Source organism: Tamandua tetradactyla, chromosome 2 (assembly GCF_023851605.1).
Source record: "Tamandua tetradactyla isolate mTamTet1 chromosome 2, mTamTet1.pri, whole genome shotgun sequence".
NCBI classification, from domain to species: domain Eukaryota; kingdom Metazoa; phylum Chordata; class Mammalia; order Pilosa; family Myrmecophagidae; genus Tamandua; species Tamandua tetradactyla.
In genome coordinates this window covers 125,841,484-125,863,287 of record NC_135328.1, presented here as the reverse complement: position 1 = coordinate 125,863,287, position 21,804 = coordinate 125,841,484, and the positions used below count along the sequence as shown (strand labels likewise).

General features: G+C 57.3%; 2 protein-coding genes across 2 annotated transcripts in view; one reads left to right on the top strand and one right to left on the bottom strand.

Annotated features, from left to right (window-relative positions):
• Positions 1-5,609: 5,609 nt before the first annotated feature.
• On the bottom strand, positions 5,610-11,400 carry LOC143673806 (uncharacterized). The gene is made up of 4 exons (XM_077148789.1): positions 11,283-11,400; positions 9,640-9,773; positions 6,414-6,520; positions 5,610-6,100 (listed from the first exon to the last, which is right to left on the bottom strand). The coding sequence occupies exons 1-4, from the start codon at positions 11,291-11,293 to the stop codon at positions 5,966-5,968; spliced, it is 387 nt and encodes a 128-aa protein (XP_077004904.1). The 5' UTR covers positions 11,294-11,400; the 3' UTR covers positions 5,610-5,965.
• CCDC187 (coiled-coil domain containing 187) overlaps positions 11,237-21,804 on the top strand; it is a 46,608-nt gene continuing 36,040 nt past the window's right edge. Inside the window, 6 exon segments of the mRNA XM_077129487.1 lie at positions 11,237-11,909; positions 12,323-12,813; positions 14,274-14,372; positions 16,306-16,401; positions 20,160-20,201; positions 21,368-21,502. Of these exon segments, the coding sequence (XP_076985602.1) occupies positions 11,782-11,909; positions 12,323-12,813; positions 14,274-14,372; positions 16,306-16,401; positions 20,160-20,201; positions 21,368-21,502 (991 nt within the window). The 5' untranslated portion in view covers positions 11,237-11,781.

The following is a 21,804-nucleotide window of genomic DNA, read 5'->3' as shown; positions in this document are numbered from 1 at the left end:
AACTGGTCTTTTACTTTGGAAGGGATACCCGGGGATGCCCCTCACTGCTGGACACTAACATTTTATGGATGAGCCAAGCCTCTGAATCTCTGCAGGTGTCTGAGTTTCCCGGGGCTGCCGTACCAAAGTGCCACACAAAAAGGGGGCAGCTTAAAACAACAGGAGTGCGAGTCGCACAGCTCCGGAAGCCAGACGTCCATCAGGGCCCGCAGGACCAGACTCCCTCTGAATCCTGCAGGGGGCATCCTCCCCGCGCCTTCCAGTTTCTGGTGGTGGCTGACCATCTTTGGTGCTCCTTGGCTTCTAGATTTTTCACTCCAATCTCTGTCTCCATCTTTTTCTTTTCCGTGTGTCTCTGTCCCTGTGTCCAAACTTCTTCTAAGTCCACCCATCCTATTGGATCAAGGCCCACCCTAATCCAGATTGGACTCTTCTTCACTCACCGTGTCTTCAAAGACCCTATTTCCAAATAAGGCCACTTTCATGGGACTGGGGTCACGATCGGGACATGTCATGTCAACCCATGACACCAGGCCTCTGAGTCATTGTGAGTTTCCAGCCATCACAGCCGGTTGAGTGCCAAGCATGCTGCTGCCGCCCCGTGTCACCCTCTTGGGCGTGTGTCTTAGGAAGGACTCTTGCTCAACCAGCCTAGTCAATGCAATGTCATCAGTGCCTCATGGAACGATGTGAACAATGTCCAGGTAGACCAGATATCTCCATGCTCTATCATGACAGAGGGCAGGAGAGAGCCCTGGGGCAAAACCGTAACGTGCTTAGTTGTCCACGCCATGTGAATGCAAACTGTTTCTGATGGGAATGGACCTGACTGCACCAAATCAAGGTCTACTAGAATGCACCTGGGGCCATGTTCATTCGTACCAGCAAAGATGAGTCCTGGCATTGAGACTGAGGCCAGGGCCTTCTGGTTAGTGGAGCTTCTGGCTGTCCATGGTCATTCTCCAGGATCTATTCCATTTCAGAAGGGACCAGGCTGGTGAACTAAGTAAATATGATAGGGGGCAGCACCGCTGGGTCCTTTGGACTCTTAAGGATGGCACTGATGTTTCACCATCTCCCCCCCCAATTTGACAGCGTTTCCCACCCTGATGTGACAGTGTTTTGATGAACTATATTTTTTTGGAGGAGTAATTTCAAAGGCTCCCCCTTGACCTGGCCCAACTTGCTTTTCCCCCACAGATCAATCACTCAATGCAGGAGCTGTGCCAACTGCTAAATATATAAAGCCCAATTATACATTCATGGACTGGGGACATGACCACTGGGTATATCTGCAACCCATAGGAAGCCCTGTGAGCTTGACCTTGGACAGAGCTTAGTTTATTACCCAGTCTAACATGGGAGTTGTGATAATGTTTCATGTCTCTGGGAACCAGTGTCAACTCTGACCCCATATTATATTAGTGCTTTAGCACTGGTATTCCCCTTTCCCCAGTGCACAGTTACCAGGGTAATTGGCCATTGGTCCCGTTGGGGGCCAGTCAGGTCAGCTGTTGCCTTGTCTTGTACGGTCCTTCCTCCTGGTCACTTGGCCCCCTCTTTAGTCAATGTGTTCCACATATGAAAACTGGCTCAGGTTCTAACCCCCCAGCAAGGATTGTTACTTTTTATTGGGGTGACCAGTTTCTCAGGCATCCATCTTTAGTCTGCAGGTACAAGTAGAGTTGTACCCTTGGCAGCTGCCCATGTATCCTACCTCACGACAGCATGTCCTATGAACCATCCCCATAGCTCTGTGTGGGTCAGGCCCCTTTGGCTGCCTTTCTGACCCTGCCACTAATTATACTATTCACATATCACAGTTAAGTGTCATCCTCTGGCCTCTATTATTTTACGATTCTGCCATCTCCATTGTGATCACTGGACCTGTTCTGTAACAGTCCCGGCCTGCAGAGGGGTTCACCACTGGACTTTTTAGAGATGGTAGCATCCTTCTCACCAGTACAATCTGTAGGGCCTTGATAAACTGTAAATGAGTCTACCCCCAAAACAGAATCAGTTGGCAAGTCTTTTACCTATTCATGATATGGATTATGCTTTGGACTTCTCAAAAGCGATCCCAGGAGGTAGAGGACAGTGTGACCATGGCTTCATGCTTCTGAAGGAAAGCCATTCCCAACTTAGAATTCTATACCCAGCCAAGCTAACGACCCTAGCAGTCACAACGGGGGCGGCATAAGGACATCCTCAGGCAGGTAAGTCTTTGGAAGTATTTACCTACCACGCAGCCTTTCTAATGCACCCACCTGAAGGATGTACTCCACCAAAACAAAAGGGAAAGAGAAGACAGTAGAAAGGAAACGAGAAATTCCACCCAGAAGAGGAGTGTTGGGTGCCCCAGAATGATCGCGATGGGAAAGCTCACGGGATGACAGCTGTGCATCAGGTGTGCAGAGCCACCGTCCAGTTTGGAGCAGGCCAGAAGACACCAGAAAGATTCTTCTAGAAGGCTAAGCTGATCATCCCTGCCTGATACATCTGCAGGTGCCTTAGTCTGACAGGGCTGCTGTGACAAATAGCACACACTCGTTGGCTTAAGAAATGGGACTCTATTTTCTCAAAGTTTTGGAGGGTCGAAGTTCAACATCGAGGTATTGGCAGACCATGCTTTCTCCAAGGTCTGTAATATTTGGTTGATGGCTCCGTCTGTCCCCATCTCTTTCCATCTCTTTCTCTCTCCTCCTCTGGCTTCTCTTACCTGACTGCGTTAGAATTTCCTCTGCTTATAAGGACTTGATATTGGGTGAAGACCCACCGTGATTCAGTCTGGCCTCATCTGAGTAGGGTCTTTGAAGGACTTATTTACAAATGAGTTCACACCCATGGATCTGCGTGTTAGAACTTGGACGTGTCTTTGTGGGGGATCCCGACCCAATCCACAACAGCATGCATAGAAGAGATTTAGACTCTTAGAAGAAAATTTGTGGTTGAATTAGTCATAAGTGCAAAAATTTACATAATTCAAGGAAAACAAAAAGGAGGATAAACTATTTATAGGCTACTGCACAGCTCAGCTGTAAACAGCATTTTCATGTAAACTCCAAATATTGATTTTATTAAAGTATGATACACTCTCGTGGGAGGTTGGGGAGGCGCAGTGTGTGTGTGTGTGTGTGTGTGTGTGTGTGTGTGTGGTGGGATGATTGGAGAGGGAGAGCCAATAGGAAATATAAAAACTGAAAATCAAGAAGCAGCAATGTAAGTGTGCTATTTAGCAATAGAGAGTAAATACCAAAAGAATCAGCTAGAAATCTGAAAATGCTTGCCTCTGACAAGGAGGAAAGAGGGCACCGTTTTTCATAAGAAAAAGAATAATTTGGCTTGCAAGAACACTGTTGATAAAAGTTCAAATATATATATATACATGTATTTTTTGTCCCCCACCCCCCAGCCTGGTGGAAGAAAGCACCTCACGTGGCCTCTGCCTAAAGCATGGCGAAGAGAAGGACCACAAAATTGTGACCTCGTGAACTGCAAACAGGGAGGGCAGCGTGGTGTCAGGCAGCTCCAGTGCAGACTTCCCCTCTGCATGAAGAAATCTTCAGGCTGCTGGGGCCCCCACTGCCCCATCTTTTGTGGACCCCTAGAGAAGCCTCCTTGGAGGATCTGGCTGCAATGGCAAAGAGCCCAAGCCCTCGGCTTACACTGGAAGCCGGGCCAGCCCCAGGCTCCGCCTGGAGTGGGGCTGCATGAAGGCTCCTCTAAGGCCAGCACTTGTGCATTAGGCCCTGGGAGCTGCTCCCTCCGGTTCGTGGGACAGGTGAGTAGGGAAGGGTCAGGGCAGAATTAGGTCAGCCTTCTTCCCTCCATGTGGCCTTCATTGCCCGACACCCCTGCTTGCCCTGGGAACTCTGGTGGTCCCGGCTAGCGAGTGCTACCTGTCGGTGCAGCGAAGTGTGGGGGCCAGACGTTGAACATGCCAGAGGCCAGTTCTCTTCCCCAGGGCCCTGTGTACCTCTGTGGCCTGATTTTTTCTCTTGGTTCAGAAGCAAATTTCCAACCGTCTCAGTGTCTGGGGTTGCCTGGACAAAGCACCCCAAGTGGGCGGCTGAAAACAACAGAAGCCCATTGTCTCCCAGTTCCAGAGGCCGAAATCCAAAATCAAGGTGTCAGCAAGTTTGCACACCCCACGGAGGTCCTGGGGGGGGGTCCCTCCTTCCTGCCTCTGCCAGCTCCCGGTGTTTCGGCAATCCTTGGCAGCCCTTGGCTCTGCCTCTTCCGTCTTTGCATGGCTGTGTCCCTCTGTGTCTGTCTGTCCCTGCATCTAAATCTCCTCTTCTGTAGAACACCAGTCTCATTGGATTAAGGATCCATCCTGCTCCGGTCTGAGCTCATTTTAATTTATCTGATTCCATCTGCAAAGGACTGTATTTCCAAATAAGGTCATATGCTCAGGACCAAGGGGTAGGACTTGAACGTGTCTTTTTGGGGGACATGATTCACCCCCTATCACCAACCGCCTCAGCTGGGCCCACTGTGGCCACCCGCAGCCCCCAGCCCTCTGCTGAGGGGCAGCTTGTGTGCCAGCTTCTCCCTGTGGCTGCAGGTTGTTCCTGGCCCTTCTCTCTTTGCACCGGCTGGGGGGCTGCCTTCAGAACCCCTGGGGGTGCCGAGAGTGACCATGGGGTGGGTGGGGGGTGGGTCCGAGCCATGGATGCACTACAGCCGCCCCCTGGAGATGCGAGTGGGAAGGTTCTAGAAATTCTGACAGGGGAATGCACATTCCTCCTTGTTGGTCTTTCCTGGGAGCAGCCCTTGGACCAGGCACAGTGCTCCTGTTTCTCTGATGTAGATGGACGGGGCCCCCCGCGGTCCCCAGGGCCGACCCGCACTTGAGCCCCACACACCTGTGGAACGACCACCAGGGGCTGAGCCCCGGCCTCCAGCAGGGGCACACAAAGCGGGGCAGCATACCTGCTGGCCGCCCGAGGGACCTCTCAGGGCCTTCTGCCCCCCAGGGGGGGCCTCAGCAGTAGTTTTCCAAGGGGAGATGAGGGGCCCAGCTCTGGTCTGAGTGGCCCTTGCCAGGCCCTCTGCTCTCTGCAGACAATGTCAGCAACGCCCAGAGGCTGGGGGGCAGCTGTCTGCACCTGCCTTGGGGGGTAGGGGCAGGTCACCCCTGAGTTTTCAGGACACAAGGCCAGCTCCAAGTCTCGGCCCCAAACCTCACCTCCAAACTGGTTGTTATTTAGAATTTTGTTATTTTTGGGGGGTGGGTGGGAGGGGTGCATCTCCTTCTTGGGGTGGGGTCACAGTTTGGACACAGGGCAGAGGCCCACCGGCAGGGGTTGGGGGAGCTGACTCCCGGGCTGGTGGGCACCCCATCATGGATGGGGGTGTGGCGCCACCTGCTGGCACCTCTCCCCATGACTGGGCCTGGATTTGCTGATGGGCGGGACCTGCAGAAGCCCCACCCTCCACAGTGATTGACGCCCCTGCAGTTTACGGGATGCAGGGGAAAGAGCAGAGATTCTAAGTGTGCAGCCCCGAGGACGGGGTGCCATTCAGTAGCCCCCATGGTTCCGGCCACCTGCTCCCAAAGGGTCAGACCCGCCCAGCTCCAATGCCTAGCCAGCTTCGCTGTGGTGGTAAAGGGTTTTTTAATTGAGGTGAAATTCACATGACAAAAAAATGACCACTTTCAAGAACGTTGAACACATCCCCAATCTCCTGCACCCCTCCATTCAGTTCAGGGCGGAAGGTTTTCATTACCCCAGAGGAGACCCTGAACGCACTGGCGCCTGAGTCCCACCCCCACCCCCACCTCTGGTCACCAGTCTGCTCCTCCCTGGGGAGCTGCTGGTCAGGAGGGTTCACCCAAGGGGACGCACGAAGTGTGTGGTCCCAGGGCTGCAGTCTTTCGCTCAGCATCCCCGGCCTGGCCTCTTCAGAGTTGATGGAAATGGGGCCACTTTTGATGGCACCACCTGCTCCTTCGTCTGCCTTACTCAGGCGCTGTCCACGAGGCCAGGGCAGCTCGTCTCCAGGGGTCACCATGATTCAGAAGAAGGGCTGGGTTGGAATCAGCTGGTGGCTGCCAGGCCACCTGCCAGGACCGAGTCGCTGGTTTGAGTGTCACCTGGGGGAGGGGAGGAGGGAGGAAGGAAGGGCACGAAGCAGGAGGGGGTGGGTGGCAGGGCAGAGAGAGGGCCCGGGAGGGGTTCTGGGAGGTGCCGGAGGGCTCGGAGAGCCCCAGGTGGTTGCCCCACCTCATCCACCCAGGCCAGGGCGGGGCGCGCAGGTGAGGCCCTCGGCGCGTGGCCGCTGGGGCCCCGGGTGTCCCGGGCTGGCCAGCCTCTGCGGGGGGGAGGAGGAGGAGGAGGAGGAGGAGCCGGCGCGGACGCCGGGGTTTCTCTGGCAACGCCGGGGCGGCGCGCGTCCTCCCCACGTACCTTGCTCCCGGGGCTCTGCGCTCTGCGCGCGGGGTTTGCGCGCCATGGCTGCCCCCCGGCGACCTCCAACGGAGAAGGGCGTCCGGGGTCTGCCTGCCGGTGAGTACCTGAGAAAGGTGGCTCTGCTGAGTCCTGCACGACGGGCCGAGGCGGCGCCCCGCGGAATGGGGTGGGGGGCTGCTTGGCTTTTCCTTCTTCAACCGAACTTGGCCCAGCACGGACTAGGCACCCCCACCTCCAACCTGCTGTCCTGTTGGGAGGGGGTCTTCCCCTCTGGGGGCTCCATCAGAGGGTGTGGGGCCTCAACCAAACCCAGGCTGCCCCTGGGAGTGGGACCCTGCCAGGACCCACCCACTGGGCACCCAGCTCTGGCCTCAGGCCAGCTAGGTGTCCCTGGCACTAGATTGTCCTCTGATGGACTCAGGTCATCCTTTGCCGACTGCCTCTCAATGTTCCATGTGTCAAGTGGGAATAAACAGGGCTCTGGCCCCAGAATGGGTCTGCATTTGGCCCAGCTATTAGCATGACAGTGGTGGGAGAGGGGCCAAAGTCAGGGGCTGCTGGGAGGGAAGGCTCCTGGATGGGGCTGCAATTAGCTCCCCTAGTTTGGGGGGCAAGAGGGAGGGGGTACCAAGACCAGTATCTGCCCTGCCTCTCAGGGTTGTCTGCCCAATGGCTGAGGACCTTCCTGGGGAGTGGTGAGGAGGTGGCCGAGGACGCCCAGGCCACTTACTGGGCACAAGCCTGACCCCTCGCGGGGGTCCTGTAGGATGTCCGGCTCCACCACAGGTCATGCCTCGCTGGCTTTAGCCTTGGAGGAGGCCACCCAGGGGTGGGATGGAGGTGGGGAGGACTCAGAAGGGGCTGGGCTCCGTCCCTGTTGCCTGAGCAGGTCCTGCGGGGTGTGGGGCGGGACCCAAAGTTGCTGACCTTCATTCTTCCTTGGCGTAGCCTGCTTCTGGCTTGGGCTCACTGGCAGCTCTGGGGCTGGGGGTGCCTGTGCAGCGCATGGGCGGCTGGGTTTTATTGGACGATGGGCCCTGCCTGATTTCAGTTGATGAGCCGAGGGGGCTTTCAAGCACCGGCCTCAGACGTTGGAGGTGGCCTCAGGCAGCTGCAATTTCATCTCCTAACTGCTTCCCGCCCTGTCCGAAAGTCTCTGTCTGCAGAGGCCGGCACTCAGGGCTTGGGAGGCCAGGACATATTCTTTCTCTCTGCTCCGCCATCTGCTCCCCCCCTCACCCCATCGCCTTTCCAAACGCTCTCCCCCAAATCCCAGGCTATTATGCAAACCTGTTCCCGCCCCTGCATCTGCTGGCTACGTGGGGCCCAGTCCCCTGGGGGCCCCTGCAGCCAGGGCATCTGTTGGTTTCCCAGGGGAGCAGTTGGTGGGGCCACCCCCTAACTGGCTCATCCCGCCCCCCCCATCTGTCCTCCCCCGGAGGTGCCCTGAGCCTGCACCAGGCCTGGGGAGCTGGGGCAGCGGCACATGCTTCTATTTGGACCCTCAAGCTCCAGGGACCCCCTTTCCTGGGGTCCCCACTGCCCATGGCTTCAGGGTGTGGCTGGTTGGCAGCTGAGACCCTCGTCAGGCAGGGTGCAGGCCAGTTAGGGTCTGTCTGCAGCCAGGGTGGGGGGAAGGAGATGTGACCCCCGGCTGGGGCTGAAGCGTGGCATTGCGCCAGGCTGCTGCAGCCGTGGCCGCCACTGCACTCTTTGTGGTGGAGCCGGGGGCGTGGCGGGTTTCTCTCCTTCCCCCTCTGCTGCCTCTGTCCCCCGAGCCTGCTTGGGCCTGCACAGGGTTTGCTGTTCTGGGGTGAGGCAGTGAGAAGTAAACAGTGTCGCTAATGAGAGCAGAAGCGCCACCAGCTTCCAGGAGGCCCCTCCCCGCCCTGCTGCCACTGTGCCTGTGGCATACGCTGTGGATGGGGTTCTAGGGTGCCTTCCACAGCCGCAGCCGGCCGAGTGTGCAGAGGCGCCTGGCCACCCAGGAGACAGGCAGACCCCCGTGGTGCCAAGGGGCAGAGCCACTGCCCCAGGGAGCCTTCACTGGACCTGTGGAGCCAGGCAGGGGGATGGGCCTGGGGTTGGCTGGTTGGGCCTGGCAGGTCTGCCCCATGAGTCAGACCCCAATATCATCTAGTCCAAGTGTGTTCCAGCTTTGCAAGAAGTTCTGATGTTCTGCCCACTTCCTGATGAGCGAACCTGCCTGAGGCCGCCAGCTGGGACCTGGCAATGCTTCTGGGGCATGGCTGGGAGCTGGGGCTCCTGATCGTTGCACCCACAGCCTGGCCAGGCAGTTCGTTCCTGCTGAGAAGCGTGCCCTCCTGGGGCTGTGTCTACCCTGGGGAGGTGGTAGGGGCTGGGGGCCTGCAGAGGCACATCCACTTCAGACCTGGAGATTGTGCTCTTCGAAGAGGAAGGTGGTGAGGACATGTGAGGGGGAGGTATCAAGTCTCACCACAGCACCTGGTGGGCTCAGGGGCTCATCTACCCTATAGACATGAGTGTGTGCAGCGTGTCCTGCAGCCAAGGCCACCTCCTGCCCCCAAGGAGTCTCCAGCCCTGGGTGGGAGGAAGGTGACGGCCAGAGGGTACCTCCAAGGTGGGGGGGAGGGGGTGCAGCACCAGGATCCCACCTGCGCAGGGCAGGTGTGCACAGAGCCATCGTCCCAGAGCAGGTGCCGTCCAAGCTGACACTGAGCAGGAGCAGGTGCTGCAGCAGGAGGGGCTTCCTGTGCCCACGCCGGGAAGGTGCTGGGCTTGGGGGCTCATTCGGTGCCTCAAAGTTGGGTTGAGCATCCTGGGGCCGCTGCTCAAAGCTCCACCAGCCGGGCGGCTTAGGACAACAAAAGCTTAGCGGAGGCCCCAAGTCCCAAATCAAGGGGTGGCAGGGCCACGCCCCTCTGAGACCCATAGGGTAGGATCTGTGCCGCTGCCGGAGGTGCCCAGCCATCCCTGGCGCCCATGGGCGTGTGGCTGCACCCTTCCAATATCAGCCTCCACCTTCCCTGTGGGGGGCAGGCAGGGGCGGGGAGACAGCGGCGCAGGTGAGGGTGTGGCGGGGGTGGGGCGGGAGGAGCCCTGAGACCATGGAGCTGGGACTAAGGGGCCAGCGGAGGAGCGGCCGCAGCCTGACCTCAGAGGAGCCCGGCAGAGGGCGAAAGAGGCGCAACGGACGTGGCTGGGCAGAGCTACCGCTTGGTTGATTTTATTTTCACCTTACCATGCATCTGTTTCCATACTTGTGCCTTTCTTGGCAGTAAAGCGTTTCCAACGCTGTGGTATTTGTGGCCTCCGCTGGAGGCGCTGCACCCCAGCTGCCTGCTGCAGGGAGCGCACACCTGCACGGTGTCCCGGCTAATGGGGAGAAGGTAGCCACAAGCCCCTCCCTCAGAGAACTCCCTCTGCTGCCTGCGTGGCCGGGTCCCTCTTCCTTTCCGTATCAACTCTGACTTGGGGGTCTGAAGGCCTGGCTGAAAGGAGGGGTCCCCTCAGTAGAGTTGCCCACCGTGCAGGATGGGTGGGCTTGCTTATTCCCTGCAGCATTTACAGGAAGAGTCCAGAAAATTCTGGAACCTTCTTCCAAACCTCCAGGGTCTCCCCGCCTGCAGCCCCTGCGGGCAGCCCTCTGGGGCTGTTGATCTCTTTCAATGTCATAAAGAAACACATAGGCCACCTCTGATCAATTTCAGCCTCCCCAGGAGACGTCCCCAGTGGGGCTGGCCAGCCTGGGCAGGGCGGGACCCGTGGCCAGGAGGACAGGGCAGAGCCGGCTGGTGGGCACAGAGCCGGAAGAGGGACCCGGCCGCAGAGGTATGTCATCCACGAGGTGGGATGAGCTGGGGCAGGCCCTACCCCTGGTCAGGCCTGGGGGTCTCTGCACGTAGAGGAAGTGGGCAGCCTGGCTGGGGCATGGAGAGGTGCTACCTTCCAACCTCGTGCAGCCTTTGGGGACTCCTCCCTTCCCTCCTGCCTGCAGCCTCTGAACAGTGGGTAGAAGGGCTGACCGTGGCTGCTGGCGGCTCAGACCCCATTCCTGGGACAAGCATGGCTGTGTCTGCCGGTGACCGGGCTCCATCTGGCCCTCCACCCACACGGAGCTGGGCCTGGCTAGCTGCCTGCAACCCTCCATCCCCTTGATTCGCAGCAAAGGGTTTTTGGAATAAGCTTCATTCTCCAGGCCTGCTTTGGGCTCAGGGGGTCTTTTGCAAAGCGGACGCCCCTTTCTCTGGAGCAGCTTTAGGCAGCTCTAAAAATAGTGTTAATAATAATATACAAAGAATGTACCCAACGCTGATGAATGCTGAGGCTGCTCAGTTCCCACCTACAGAAGTGAACTCACCAAATGCTCATAATACCCCAGGAACCGGGGTGGGGGGGTGGAGTCTCCCGTTGCCCAAGGTTACCCAGCCGGCTAGGGGCGGGGCAGAGCTGGGCTGTCAACCCGGCTTTGCTGGGCCCCAGAGCCTGTGCCCCTCTCTTAGGGTCATGCTGGGCCCAGGGCCATCTGACATCAGAGTGCGTGTCCTTCCCCCACACTGCCCAGCAGGGTCATTGCGAAGGTGAAGGAAACCCGTTGGAGGTGGGACGGGCAGCTGTGCTCTCCCTAGAGCCTGGGGGCTGAGGAAACAACCCTGGAGCTCCTGGCACTGGGGCAGTGTCCGCCAGGGCTGAGCCTCGGCCCTCCGCTGCTGCTGGGACTTGTGCCCCAGGCCCCTTCCTCCCGCCTGCACCTGCTCCCAGCCTGACCCCCACCTTGGGTGGTCTTGCCCCCAACCGAGACCCCACCCCGGCCAACCTGAGTCCTGCACCTGAGACTGCCTCCCCTTCCCCACCCCCTGCTGTCCACAGCTCCCAACCCCCTACCAGGTTCCCATGTGGAGCTCAGGCTGCACCTCAGCCCCCAGCTCGGCCCGGGCAGCTCACCACAGCCACAGCCTCCAGTACCTAGGAGGGCTGGGGAAGGGTTGCAGCCTGGGCCCCTGGAGGGGGTGTCACTGAGCTGTCGCTGAGTGACACAGGGTTATTATGCTGTCATGGGCCCATCCAGAATTCTCTGCCACGCAGAGGCAGCTCACCAAGGAGGACACCCCCAGGCTGTGGCCAGGCCAGGGCTGGTGGCCCTCCGTGCCCACCCTGTTTCAATGACTGTCCCGAGGGCGTGCATCTGGGGCCCAGGGACCTGCTCAGGCCAGCATCCTGGGCAGGTCAGCATCCAGCGCTGATTTGGGCAGTGACGGCTGCGGGGTGGTAGACCACGAGGCTGCCATGTGAAAGCACGTTGGACCCCCAGGAGGTGGGCAGAGGCCAGGGGCCACCCCTGGGGCTCACTGCCCTGGGCCCTGCTGCTGCACCCGACCCGGCCATGGGCTTGCTCCCTGCCTGCCTGCAGGACATGCTCCAGCTGTGTCCCAAAGACAGCCGGAGGCAGTGCCCCTCCTCCCACAGGGCCCCAGTGGGACCCACCGACAGGAGGGCCGGCACCCAGCCCAGGTAGTGTTTGTGTGAGCCTGGGCATGGGTGCCCCACGCTGGGGCTTGGGCGTGGCTTGGCGGTGGGGGCGGGACATGCCCTCCTGGCTGAAAGGTTGCTGAGCCAGCACGAGGAGCACGGACTTGGGGAATCTGGGTCCCTCTCCTATCCCCGTCGTGTCTCTTTGGGCAGGCGGCCTGGCCCCCTGGAGCCTCAGTTTCCCCATCTGTATAACAGAAACATTAGGCTGTGGACCCAAGAAAGAAGGCAGGTGCTGCATACCACCTCCTATATTGGTGGCTTTTAATCAGAGCCCAGTATCCTAGGCTGGGGGCATTCTGACATAGAATAAGTGGGGAGCACGAGTGTCCCCAAGACAGTGGAGTCCTGTCTGGGATGGCCGTGAGCCCCACGTCCTGCTTCTCTCTCCCAAGGGAAGGCGAGCTCCATCGTCCCGCGGCCAAGGCTGGCCTCATGGCCTCCCTGAGGTGGCCTGGGCCCCCTTGGCAGCCCGGCGCCCTGGGGACAGTGCCCCACGTGTCCCCATCAGACAACAGCGAGGAGCAGAGCTGCAGCCGGCCTGGGTGGTCAGAAGGCGAGGAGGCCAGGGATGGGGACAGCCTGGTGTCCTCCGGCCGTCTGTCCGGCTCCTCGGGGGGCCACGAGTCATGTGCACCCCCACACGGGCCCTGGCAAGAGACCCCCCCCCAGGTGCTGGGCCCCCAGCGGCAGCCCCGAAAGAGCGACCCACGGCTGGAGCGGCTCCGGGAGCGGATCCGGGCGCAGGCGCGCTGGCAGGCGAGCTGTGGTTCCCTGGGCACCTCGGTGCCTTCCAGCGCCTCACGCCTCTGCAGGCCCCCCCGCCCGGCACCCCAGAAGAAGGTCTGCAGGGTGGCACACGCCCCCCCAGCCCCAGCATACCCAGGTCAGCGGTGGCTCTGCCCGGCAAAGGGTGGGTGGGAGGGCAAGGCTGTTGGGAGGGGTGAGGGGCATGTGGGCAGACTCAGAGCTGGTGGTCAAGGTGTCACCCAAGCCCCAGCAAGCGTTCCCGTCCGGGGAATGGAGTGGGGATGGAACCCAGGAGGTAGGTGCATTGGCACGGGTTTCATCAGGTGGGGTCTCGGCTCCCCGTGGCTGTCCTGCTAAAGTGTCACAGCCTGGGGGGCTTAACACAACACTATTATGGTGTGTCCCAGTGCTGGAGGCGAGAGTCTGAAATCCGAGTGTCCCCAGGGCGATTGCCTCAGAGCCATTGGGGTTGGGCAGCTGCCTCATCGTCACAGGGCCATCTCCCTGGGTCTGTCCGAGGCTCTACTGATGGGGGCACCAGTCATTGGATTTGGGGATCTCATCTTTGCAACGGCCCTGTTTACAAATAAGGTCACTCTCTCCATTTAGGGCTTGGGTGTGACTTTGGGGGGACACGCTTAATCTGTGACAGCAAGGTGAAGGCACTGTGCGCGGGAGAGGAAGCCAGACAACAGCGTGGGGAAGAGTGGAAGGAAAGGGCATTCCCTAGGCTGGAGGCTGCTGAGCCAACGGCCTTGGGGAACTCGGGGTTCGCGCCGTCAGGGGCAGGGTCTGGGTGGGGAGGGCTCAGGTACCAACACCCTAAAAAGCCCAGTGGGATCTTGAAGCTTCTGCTGCTTCCCGTCTGGCAAATAATGTTTCCTGGAGGCAGGAGTCCTAATGTAAAAAAAATATCCAAGCCTCGGTTTCCCTGCTGGGACTAAAAGTAGAAACCCAAACCAGAAGCTTTTCTCAGTAGACATGAGAGATGCTTTCTTATTTTTGTATTAAAAGCAAACAAACAAACAAACAACCCAGCTTCATTTTCTGTGTGAGAAAGGCAGCACCTGTTTATTGTAGGACGTTTAGAAAATATAGATGGACGGAAATGATGCAATCAGTTCTTGTTGCCCATAGCATCTTTGGCAAACTAAAAAAAACAAAAACAAAGACAAAAAGAATACAATAAACATTGTCTGCGTTCTCTGGCCAAACCCCAAATTGCTCTGGCTAAGGCGTAGGAGTGCATTTTTATGTTCTTCTCTGCCATAAACCTCTCTTGTTGCAACCCCCCCTCCACCGTGCTCGGGGTCGGGAGGACGTGGCATTCCAGCTTGCGTATACACAGAGCATCTCCAACCTGGTCCACGAAGACCTGGCTGGCAGATGTCCTTGCCATTGGTGGCCTCACGCCTTCACACCTGTCCATAGCCTGCTTCCCAGCTACCCAGGCATGGGTCCAGGATGGAGCCCATGGGACACATTCCCAGATGCAGGGTGCCAGAGGCTCCATGTTTAAAGCGTTGACATGCTGTCAATGAACTTTTTCTCCACCCCCTTCATCAAATCCCTCTGCTTCTTGTCATCCTGCCCCAGGCTTCAGCATCCTGAGGGCAGCTGAGAGCAAAATCAAGGACAAGGCATCCCCCGGCCAGGGATACGAGCCCTTCCAGATACCCCAGCGCCAGGCTTCAGGTGAGTGGCTCTGCTGCTGGGGTCAGACCCTCGGGCCGTAGTTCGACAGCACAGTGCAAGACCAAACACACTTCGTGCGAGTTCTCACTCACCCCATCTAATGGGCTCCATTATTATCCCCACTCACAGATGAGAACACTGAGGGTCAGCCAGGAGGTCTCCATTCTCTGGAGCCCTCATTCTAACCCTCTGCAGCAGGGAAGGAATCTAGGGAGACTCTACAGGGCAGGCTCCTGCAGGAACAGGGCTGACAGGGGGTACTCCTTGCTGAAAGTGCTTCTGCAGAAAATAGGTGACGTCTTCCCTGCCCTGGATTGCCCCATGCTCACCATAAAGGCTGGGACTGAGACCCCCATAGTCCTTGCAGGTTGGAGACCCTCCTGCCTGTCCTTCGGTCAGCCCTGCTGGGCTGCAGCCCCACTTTGGCGATGATGTGCTAAAGGCACAGCAGGTGGGGGCAGGCTCAGCAGCCGACGCAGCACTGGGGTTTTGCTCTTTATTCGTTCGATACCTGGAGGGGCAGCGATAGAGGGTGGGCCGGAGCTGCCCGGCAGCTGGAGGGCCGTGCCAAGCAGTTTGTCCTTTGTTGCAGATGGCAGGGGAACCATCTGAGTGAACGACAGTGGGCTCCAGGAGCTTGCGGTGCAGGGCCTGGGGTGGAGGAAGGGGGCCCAGGGAGAGGGGCTGAACTGGAAGACTGCAAAGGAAGGTGGAGTGAGAGGCTCTAGCAGGGGGAGCCCGGGCTTCTGGGTCCTCTGTGAGAGAGGGGGAGGCAGAAGTCAGGCCCCCAAGGACCGCCACGACCCGTGAGAGCTGGGGTGGGTGAAGGTGGTCGATGCCCCACCCCGGGTGTGTTTGTGGATGGATGGGGGCGCAGCAAGTGCAGGGTTATGCAAGGTGCCAGGGGCCTGCCCGACTGACTGCCAAGGACAGAACCCTCTCCCGCTGCCTCCATTCCGGCTGCAGGTCGTGGCGACTGCTTGCAGTCATGCTCTGCCCTCATCCTGCCCTGGGGCCCAGTGACACCGGCTCATCTGGCAGCTGCCCCAGCCCAGCCCGCCTCAGGAGACTGCCCAGGCCACATCCGTGGGCCTCAACACTCGGGGCCTCAGTGGGCAGCTGGCTGGTCTCCTCTCGGACACACACACTTCCTTTCTCCTCTGGTCTGGAAGTCCTTCCCACCAGCAGGGGCTGGGGACTGGGAGCCAGAATGTGGAGGAGGGTCAGGGATTGGGCCCAGTAGCCCAGTGGAGGCCTGAGGGGAGGGTGTCTTTGGGTCAGAATTTTTCCACAAGACCCAGCCGTGGGCAACCCCACTGGACATGGCAGGCCCGGCCCCTCATGAGGCTCCCCGGCCCGTTAGCTCTTTGGGTCTTCACAGATGCAGCACCCATTCCCAGCCATGGACAGAGACCTCTGACCCAAGCAATGCAACACGAGCACACAACCCTGTCTGGCCCCCACACTTGCTCTGGGGCTTTGGGCGACTTCTGCACACCCAGGGTCCCCAAGTTGTGGTATGATGGCCCCTCCTCACCCCTCCTCGCCATAGCCGAAGCCCAGGTTCGGTCTGGCCGCCACGCGGTGGTGACTTGTGTTCACTGGTGGTTGGGTCATGTGGTCGTTTGGTCACTCAACAAACATTATGAGTCCCTGCGGGCCCAGAGATGGGTTCTGCCCTCAGGAGCAGACAGCCTGGAGCGGGGCGGCCGCCAGATGCACAGGACTTTGTTCACGATGACAGAAGTGGCCTCGCTGGACCCCAGCAGGGGAGAACCCACAGGGGTGGTCCGTGCACGGAACACTTAGGGGTGTAGGACGTGTGTCTCCGGCGCACCTCACCAGCTGTGGGGTCAGGAGTGTGGCAGATCCCCCAGGCTGCCTCGCCACTCACCCTCCCTCCTGCCTTCCCTTCTCTCTTCTCTCGCTGAAGCTCCAAGGGGGAAAGGCAAGAGGCCCAAAAGCTGCTCTTGTAAGAGAGAGAAGGCGCCCGTGTCGCCCTCCCCGAGGAGAGCTGCAAAGAGCAAAGGTAAGGTTGAGTGATTTGGGGTCCAGGCCGGGTTTGAGGATGCAAGTTTACAATCCGGGCTCACGAGGGGCGCGGTTGGTTTCCAGGTCTCCCGTGGATGAGATTTCAGGTGGCATCTGGGGTCAGCAGGGAGGGGACCTGGGGATGGGGGGTATGCTTCGCATGCAGGACGCCCAGCTTCAGTGGCTGCGTGTCATGTGTCTGGGGGATCTTGAGTGCCAGGGGGGATGTGGGGGGTCCCGGCTGTGCAGGGGCACTGCTGGGAGTGAAAGCCCACATGTGCCTTGTGGAGGAGCCCAGGGTCACGGAGCTCTTCACCGCATCTTAGTGTGCATTCTTGACTCGCTGTCCACCATAGCAGTATCACACTTTGATGAGACCTACGGAAATGTAAGCAGTCTGTGTTTTATCTGGGTTAGAGGAGGTGCCTCTGCCTTCTTTGTTACACAGTGTTGCTTAACCAGCTGTTGCATTGCAGTCTTGAGGCTTTCAGTGGCGGGGAGCCTGGTGGAGGTGCTGTCTCCCCCTCTAGCCTGGTTTGTGTATATTTTTTGCTTGTTTAATGTCTTTTATTGTAAAATATAGCATATATACAAAGCAAAGAGAAAAAAGCAATAATTTTCTAAGCACACTTCAACAAGTAGTTACAGAACAGATCCCAGAGTTTGTCCTGGGCTACCATTCCACCATCTCAGATTTTTCCTCCTAGCTGCTCCCAAACACTGGAAGCTAGAAAGGATAGTAATAGAGTATTCAGCAGCCATACTCATTTTCCAAATCATATTCTCTCTGCTATACCTCCTCCTTCTTTAATCTTTCTCCCAATCTATAGGGATGTCTGGGCAATGACCATTCTGACTTTTTCATGTGGAGAAGGGCTGTCCACACTAAAGGAGAAGGGGGTATAACTGATGGATAATCCTGGAGAGGTTGGCCCCTCTGGGTTTCAGGATTTATCTGACCCAGGAACCCTGTGGGAATTACAGGATTCAGGACTGGGTTTGTGTCTAGAATGCAAGGCAGCAGGCACAGAACATTGTTTCATGCCTGCACTTGGTGCGAGGAAGGGGCCAGGGCTATCCCAGTTTGCCTGAGAGCTTTGGGGACTTGGAGGTGTTTTGTGTGAAGATTGGTTTAGAAGAAATGTCTCAAGAAAGTTCCGTTAAGTGATGATCTTTTTTTTTCCTAGATGTATTCTTTTTATTTTTTAATTAATTTTTAAAATTTTATTTATTAATTAAAAAAATTTAACAAACGAAATATAAGATTAACATAGGTAATTAGTAATTCACAATATCATCACATAGTCGCATATTCATCATCATGATCATTTCTTGGAACATTTGCATCTATTCAGAAAAAGAAATAAAAAGAAAACAGAAAAAAATTCACACATACCATGCCCCTACCCCTCCCTTTCATTCATCACTAGCATTTCAAACTGAATTTATTTTAACATTTGTTCCCCCTCTTATTTATTTTTATTCCATATGTTTTACTCGTCTGTTGACAAGGTAGATAAAAGGAGCATCAGACACAAGGTTTTCACAATTACACAGTCACATTGTGAAAGCTATACCATTATTCAATCATCTTCAAGAAACATGGCTACTGGAACACAGCTCTACATTTTCAGGCAGTTCCCTCCAGCCTCTCCATTGCATCTTGAATAATAAGGTGATATCTACTCAATGCATAAGAATAACCTCCAGGATAACCTCTTGACTCTGTTTGGAATCTCTCACACATCGACACTTATTTTGTCTCATTTCGCTCTTCCCCCTTTTGGTCGAGAAGGTTTTCTCAATCCCTTGATGCTGAGTCTCAGCTCATTCTAGGGTTTCTCAATCCCTTGATGCTGAGTCCCAGCTCATTCTAGGATTTCTGTCCCACGTTGCCAGAAAAGTCCACACCCCTGGGAGTCATGTCCCACGTAGACAGGGGGAGGGTGATGAAATTGCTTGTTGTGTTGGCTGGAGAGAGAGGCCACATCTGAGCAACAAAAGAGGTTCTCTTGACTCAGGCCTAATTTTAAGTAGGCTTGATAAGTGATGATCTTGTTGTTCATTTCTAGTTCAAGAATCTCTTGTCTGAGGAACAGGGCTGTGTGTGTGAGAAAGGAAATGGGGGGAGGCAGGCAGAGTTGACAGTTCCTCCAGGAATTTCTTCTAGAATGTTCTCAACTACTAGGTTTAGTGTCTGGACTCAGTGTGTCCCAGCCAGGGGCTCAGCTTTGTGGCACACCCTCCACAGGCATCAGTTCATCTAACCCTTCCAGCTCCCCTTAAGGTGGGTGGGCTTGCTTCTGTTTTACAGATGAGGAAACTGAGGGTCAGAGTGTTTCACACTGAGCCAGGGCACAACCAGGCTGGGGTCCTGCCTTTCCAGCTAAAGGCCTGGGCCCTAACTTGGAAGAGTCCAACATACTTACCTGGGCCCACATCTGGGCATCTCACAAAGGCCCTTCCTTGGAGGTGGGGGCACACATACCACAGGTAGTAGGACATCTTCAGGAACCCCCAGTTTGGGGGGGTCACCCTACCCGCTGAGGCTGAAGCCGGCCCTCAGCGATGTTGGGATGCTGCTCGTCAGCTGCTCCTGCTCATTCTGTGCCTCAGTTTCCCCTGTAGGATGAGAGCACAGTCCGGAGGCCCCTTGGATGGGGAGCGGGTGGCATGGGCTCTGTCTGTACCCTGTTCTCCTGTAGCACCTCCCTGCCTCCTCTGCCCACAGTCAGGGCAGTGGCTTCCAGCAGGATAGATAAATGTCCTCCTTCCCTTGTACCATGCTCAGTAGCCGGCACTTGAGTGGAAGAGGGGAGGCTCTGGCAGGGCCGTGTGGCCCCAAGTGGGTGTGTGTATTCAGCAGGTGAGGGGGAGGCGGAGCAGCGAGGCAAGAGAGCCTGCAAGCCACCTTGCATAAATGAGGTGCTGGGGGCTTCCAAGAAGGTTCCAGAAAGCCCTTCGAAAAGGCGTAGAATATAACCATTTTCTGCATCTTCATCTCCCCCCTCCCCCAGCTTTTTGGTTTGTTTTGTTTTAATGGCTCACTTGAAAAATGACCTCCTTTCTGCCTGACACGGGGTCAAAGGGCGTGCCAGGGGCCATATCCATCATCGTAACCGCTGCCCCTCCCTCCCAGGGCTGGTCATTAGTTTCTGTCAGTGGCGAAGTCACAGCTGGGCAAAGAAGAGATGAGTCCAGGGTCAGAGGTCAGAGCCACAGGACTTGGGAATTGGATGAATTAGAAATTTGCTGTAGTTAACAAAAAATTAAATCACAATAGTTATAAAATATTCATCCATCCGGACTGAAGGAAAATGAAGCCAGATATTTAATTTCAGATTGTATCACCTCACTTTGCATTTTTTATCATAGATTACCTCGGCCCTGGAACTTTGACAGGGCACTTTGGGACTTAATCCATTTCCACAGATTAAAAATCCTCTCGTAAAAAAATTAATTGCTGTTAAACTGCTCGGCGGGAGGAAAAAATGCGCCCATCAGGACCCATTTATTTACCCGATCCCCTCTGGCAGGCTCATGGGGCAGCTGAGCAGCCAGCGTGGGAGGGGCTGACGTGCATCCCCCCCACCCCCAGACGCAAGGGTGTCACTGGGTGGGCCTGGCTGGCAGCCCCCTCCCCTCCAGACTGTCCAACCAGGGCTGAGGGCATGGCCAGTTCTGTGCAGCTGACCAGCTGGAGGGGGCCAGGGCGGAGGCCCCTTGCTACTGTTAGAGACAGTTCCCATTTTACAGGTGGGGAAGTTGAGGCACAGAGCGAGGAAAGCACTTGGCCTCGTAAGTGGCAGTTCCTTACTTCCTGTAGGTGCAGTCCCCCTGGAGAAGGGGCGGGCCTGGCTCCTGGGGTCTTGGCTGAGGGGGTGCCTGGAGGAGGGAGGGATGGGGCGTGGATTTAGGGTCCTGGCCGTTGGGGGGGCATGGGTCCCAGAGCCCATCCCCCTTCCCGGAGAGGTAGCTTCAGGCTGTGACTGATGGCGCCGGGGTCAGGGCGGTCCCGGGGTGGGGGGTACTGTGTCTGGGCGAGTATGCAAAGGGGCAGCTCTGACCCCTTCCGTCCTGCGGCAATGAGCTCTCGGTGGTCCCTGCTCTATGGCACCCTCACGTGGCAGACCCCCCCACTACGGGGGCAGGGGAGGTCTTGCCTGGGACCACTGTGTGGCCGCAATCCAGCCACTGGGAGCTGCCAGCCGTGGAAGCCACCCGCCACTCCCAATTAGGGCTGGCCTCCCGAGAGGGTGGGAGGGCGAGGCAGAGGCGGGGGGCACTGGACAGCCCGCTGGACAGGCGGGTGGGTTTGCAATGATGTGCTGCCCACACTGGCGTTTGGCACTTGCGATCTGTCATTATAAAGTAAAACCTTGATAGATGATGTTTATTGTGGGACAACGTTTATTAACACAGCTCACCTGTGCTGGCTGCCTAGGACCCATGTGCTGCCAGCTGGGGGTCTTCATGGATTCCCCTCGTCCCCGCCTCGGAGCTGCTGACTCTTGCGGGTTTAAAAACAAACTTGTTCCCTCCCCTCGAGAGCAAAGGGTGGGATGCAGCCTTACCTTCCTGCTCCCCCGACGAGCACCTGATGTGCAGGACTCCGGCGCCAGGACTGGCCCCGTCTCACTGTCACTGTTTTTACGGTTGCCGCTGTTGGCTGGTATTTGCTGGGCACACAGTGCACGCTGGGCCCCACATTACTGACACGACTCCGTGGAAGTTGGTCCCTTGTTCAGGGCCACCTGGAGACTCAGCCTGCCCTTGCCTGCTCTGACCGAGGGTCTGGACCCCCGAGGTGCCTGGATGTGACGTGTCCCCCCCCCAACCCAGAGCCTCCCCAGGAGTGGTATAAATGGGTCCCCTGTGCCGCATGGAACCGCCCGCCTCCCATTCGGCCCAGCCCTCAGAGGCCAGGCTTCCTGGATGTGTTTGCATGTGTTTCTCTGTTTAAGATCCTGACTTGGTTGGCGTCTCCGCCTGGAAGAAAGGACAAGCTCTGGTGAGGTCGCTGCTCGGGCCCCCTCCCGCTCTCCCCAGATTTCAGAGCAAGGCCACCTGGAAAGAGCCGGCCCCCACCGTGGGATTAGGTACCTCGTGCCTTCTGCCTGGGGCCTCCTTTGCAGTGGTACCTGGGGCGGGGGAGGGGAAATGGGGAAACGCTGAGTCTCTACTCCATCTGGGAAGGAGGCGGGTATCAGCCTGCAGGGACTTGACCAAAAACCCTCCAAATCTCCCCGGAGAGGGGACTTTGGGAAATAATTATTTGTAAAAGCCTCAGGAAAGGACTTCTGTCCCCTTGAGGCACCTTGGGCAGCGTCCTCCCGGCTCACAGAACGCAGCATAGGGACCTGGGTGGATCTGCCACTTGTCCATTCACACTTGGTGACTT

Bases quoted from the DNA above. Each gene is read 5' to 3' on its own strand.
- LOC143673806 (XM_077148789.1), bottom strand. The intron at 6,521-9,639 runs GTAAGGTGAAAA...CACCTTTCTCAG, and splicing joins AGTATGGAAACAGATGCATG to GTACTCACCGGCAGGCAGAC. The intron at 6,101-6,413 runs GTACGTGGGGAG...CCCCTCCCCCAG, and splicing joins CGCAGAGCCCCGGGAGCAAG to GTGACACTCAAACCAGCGAC.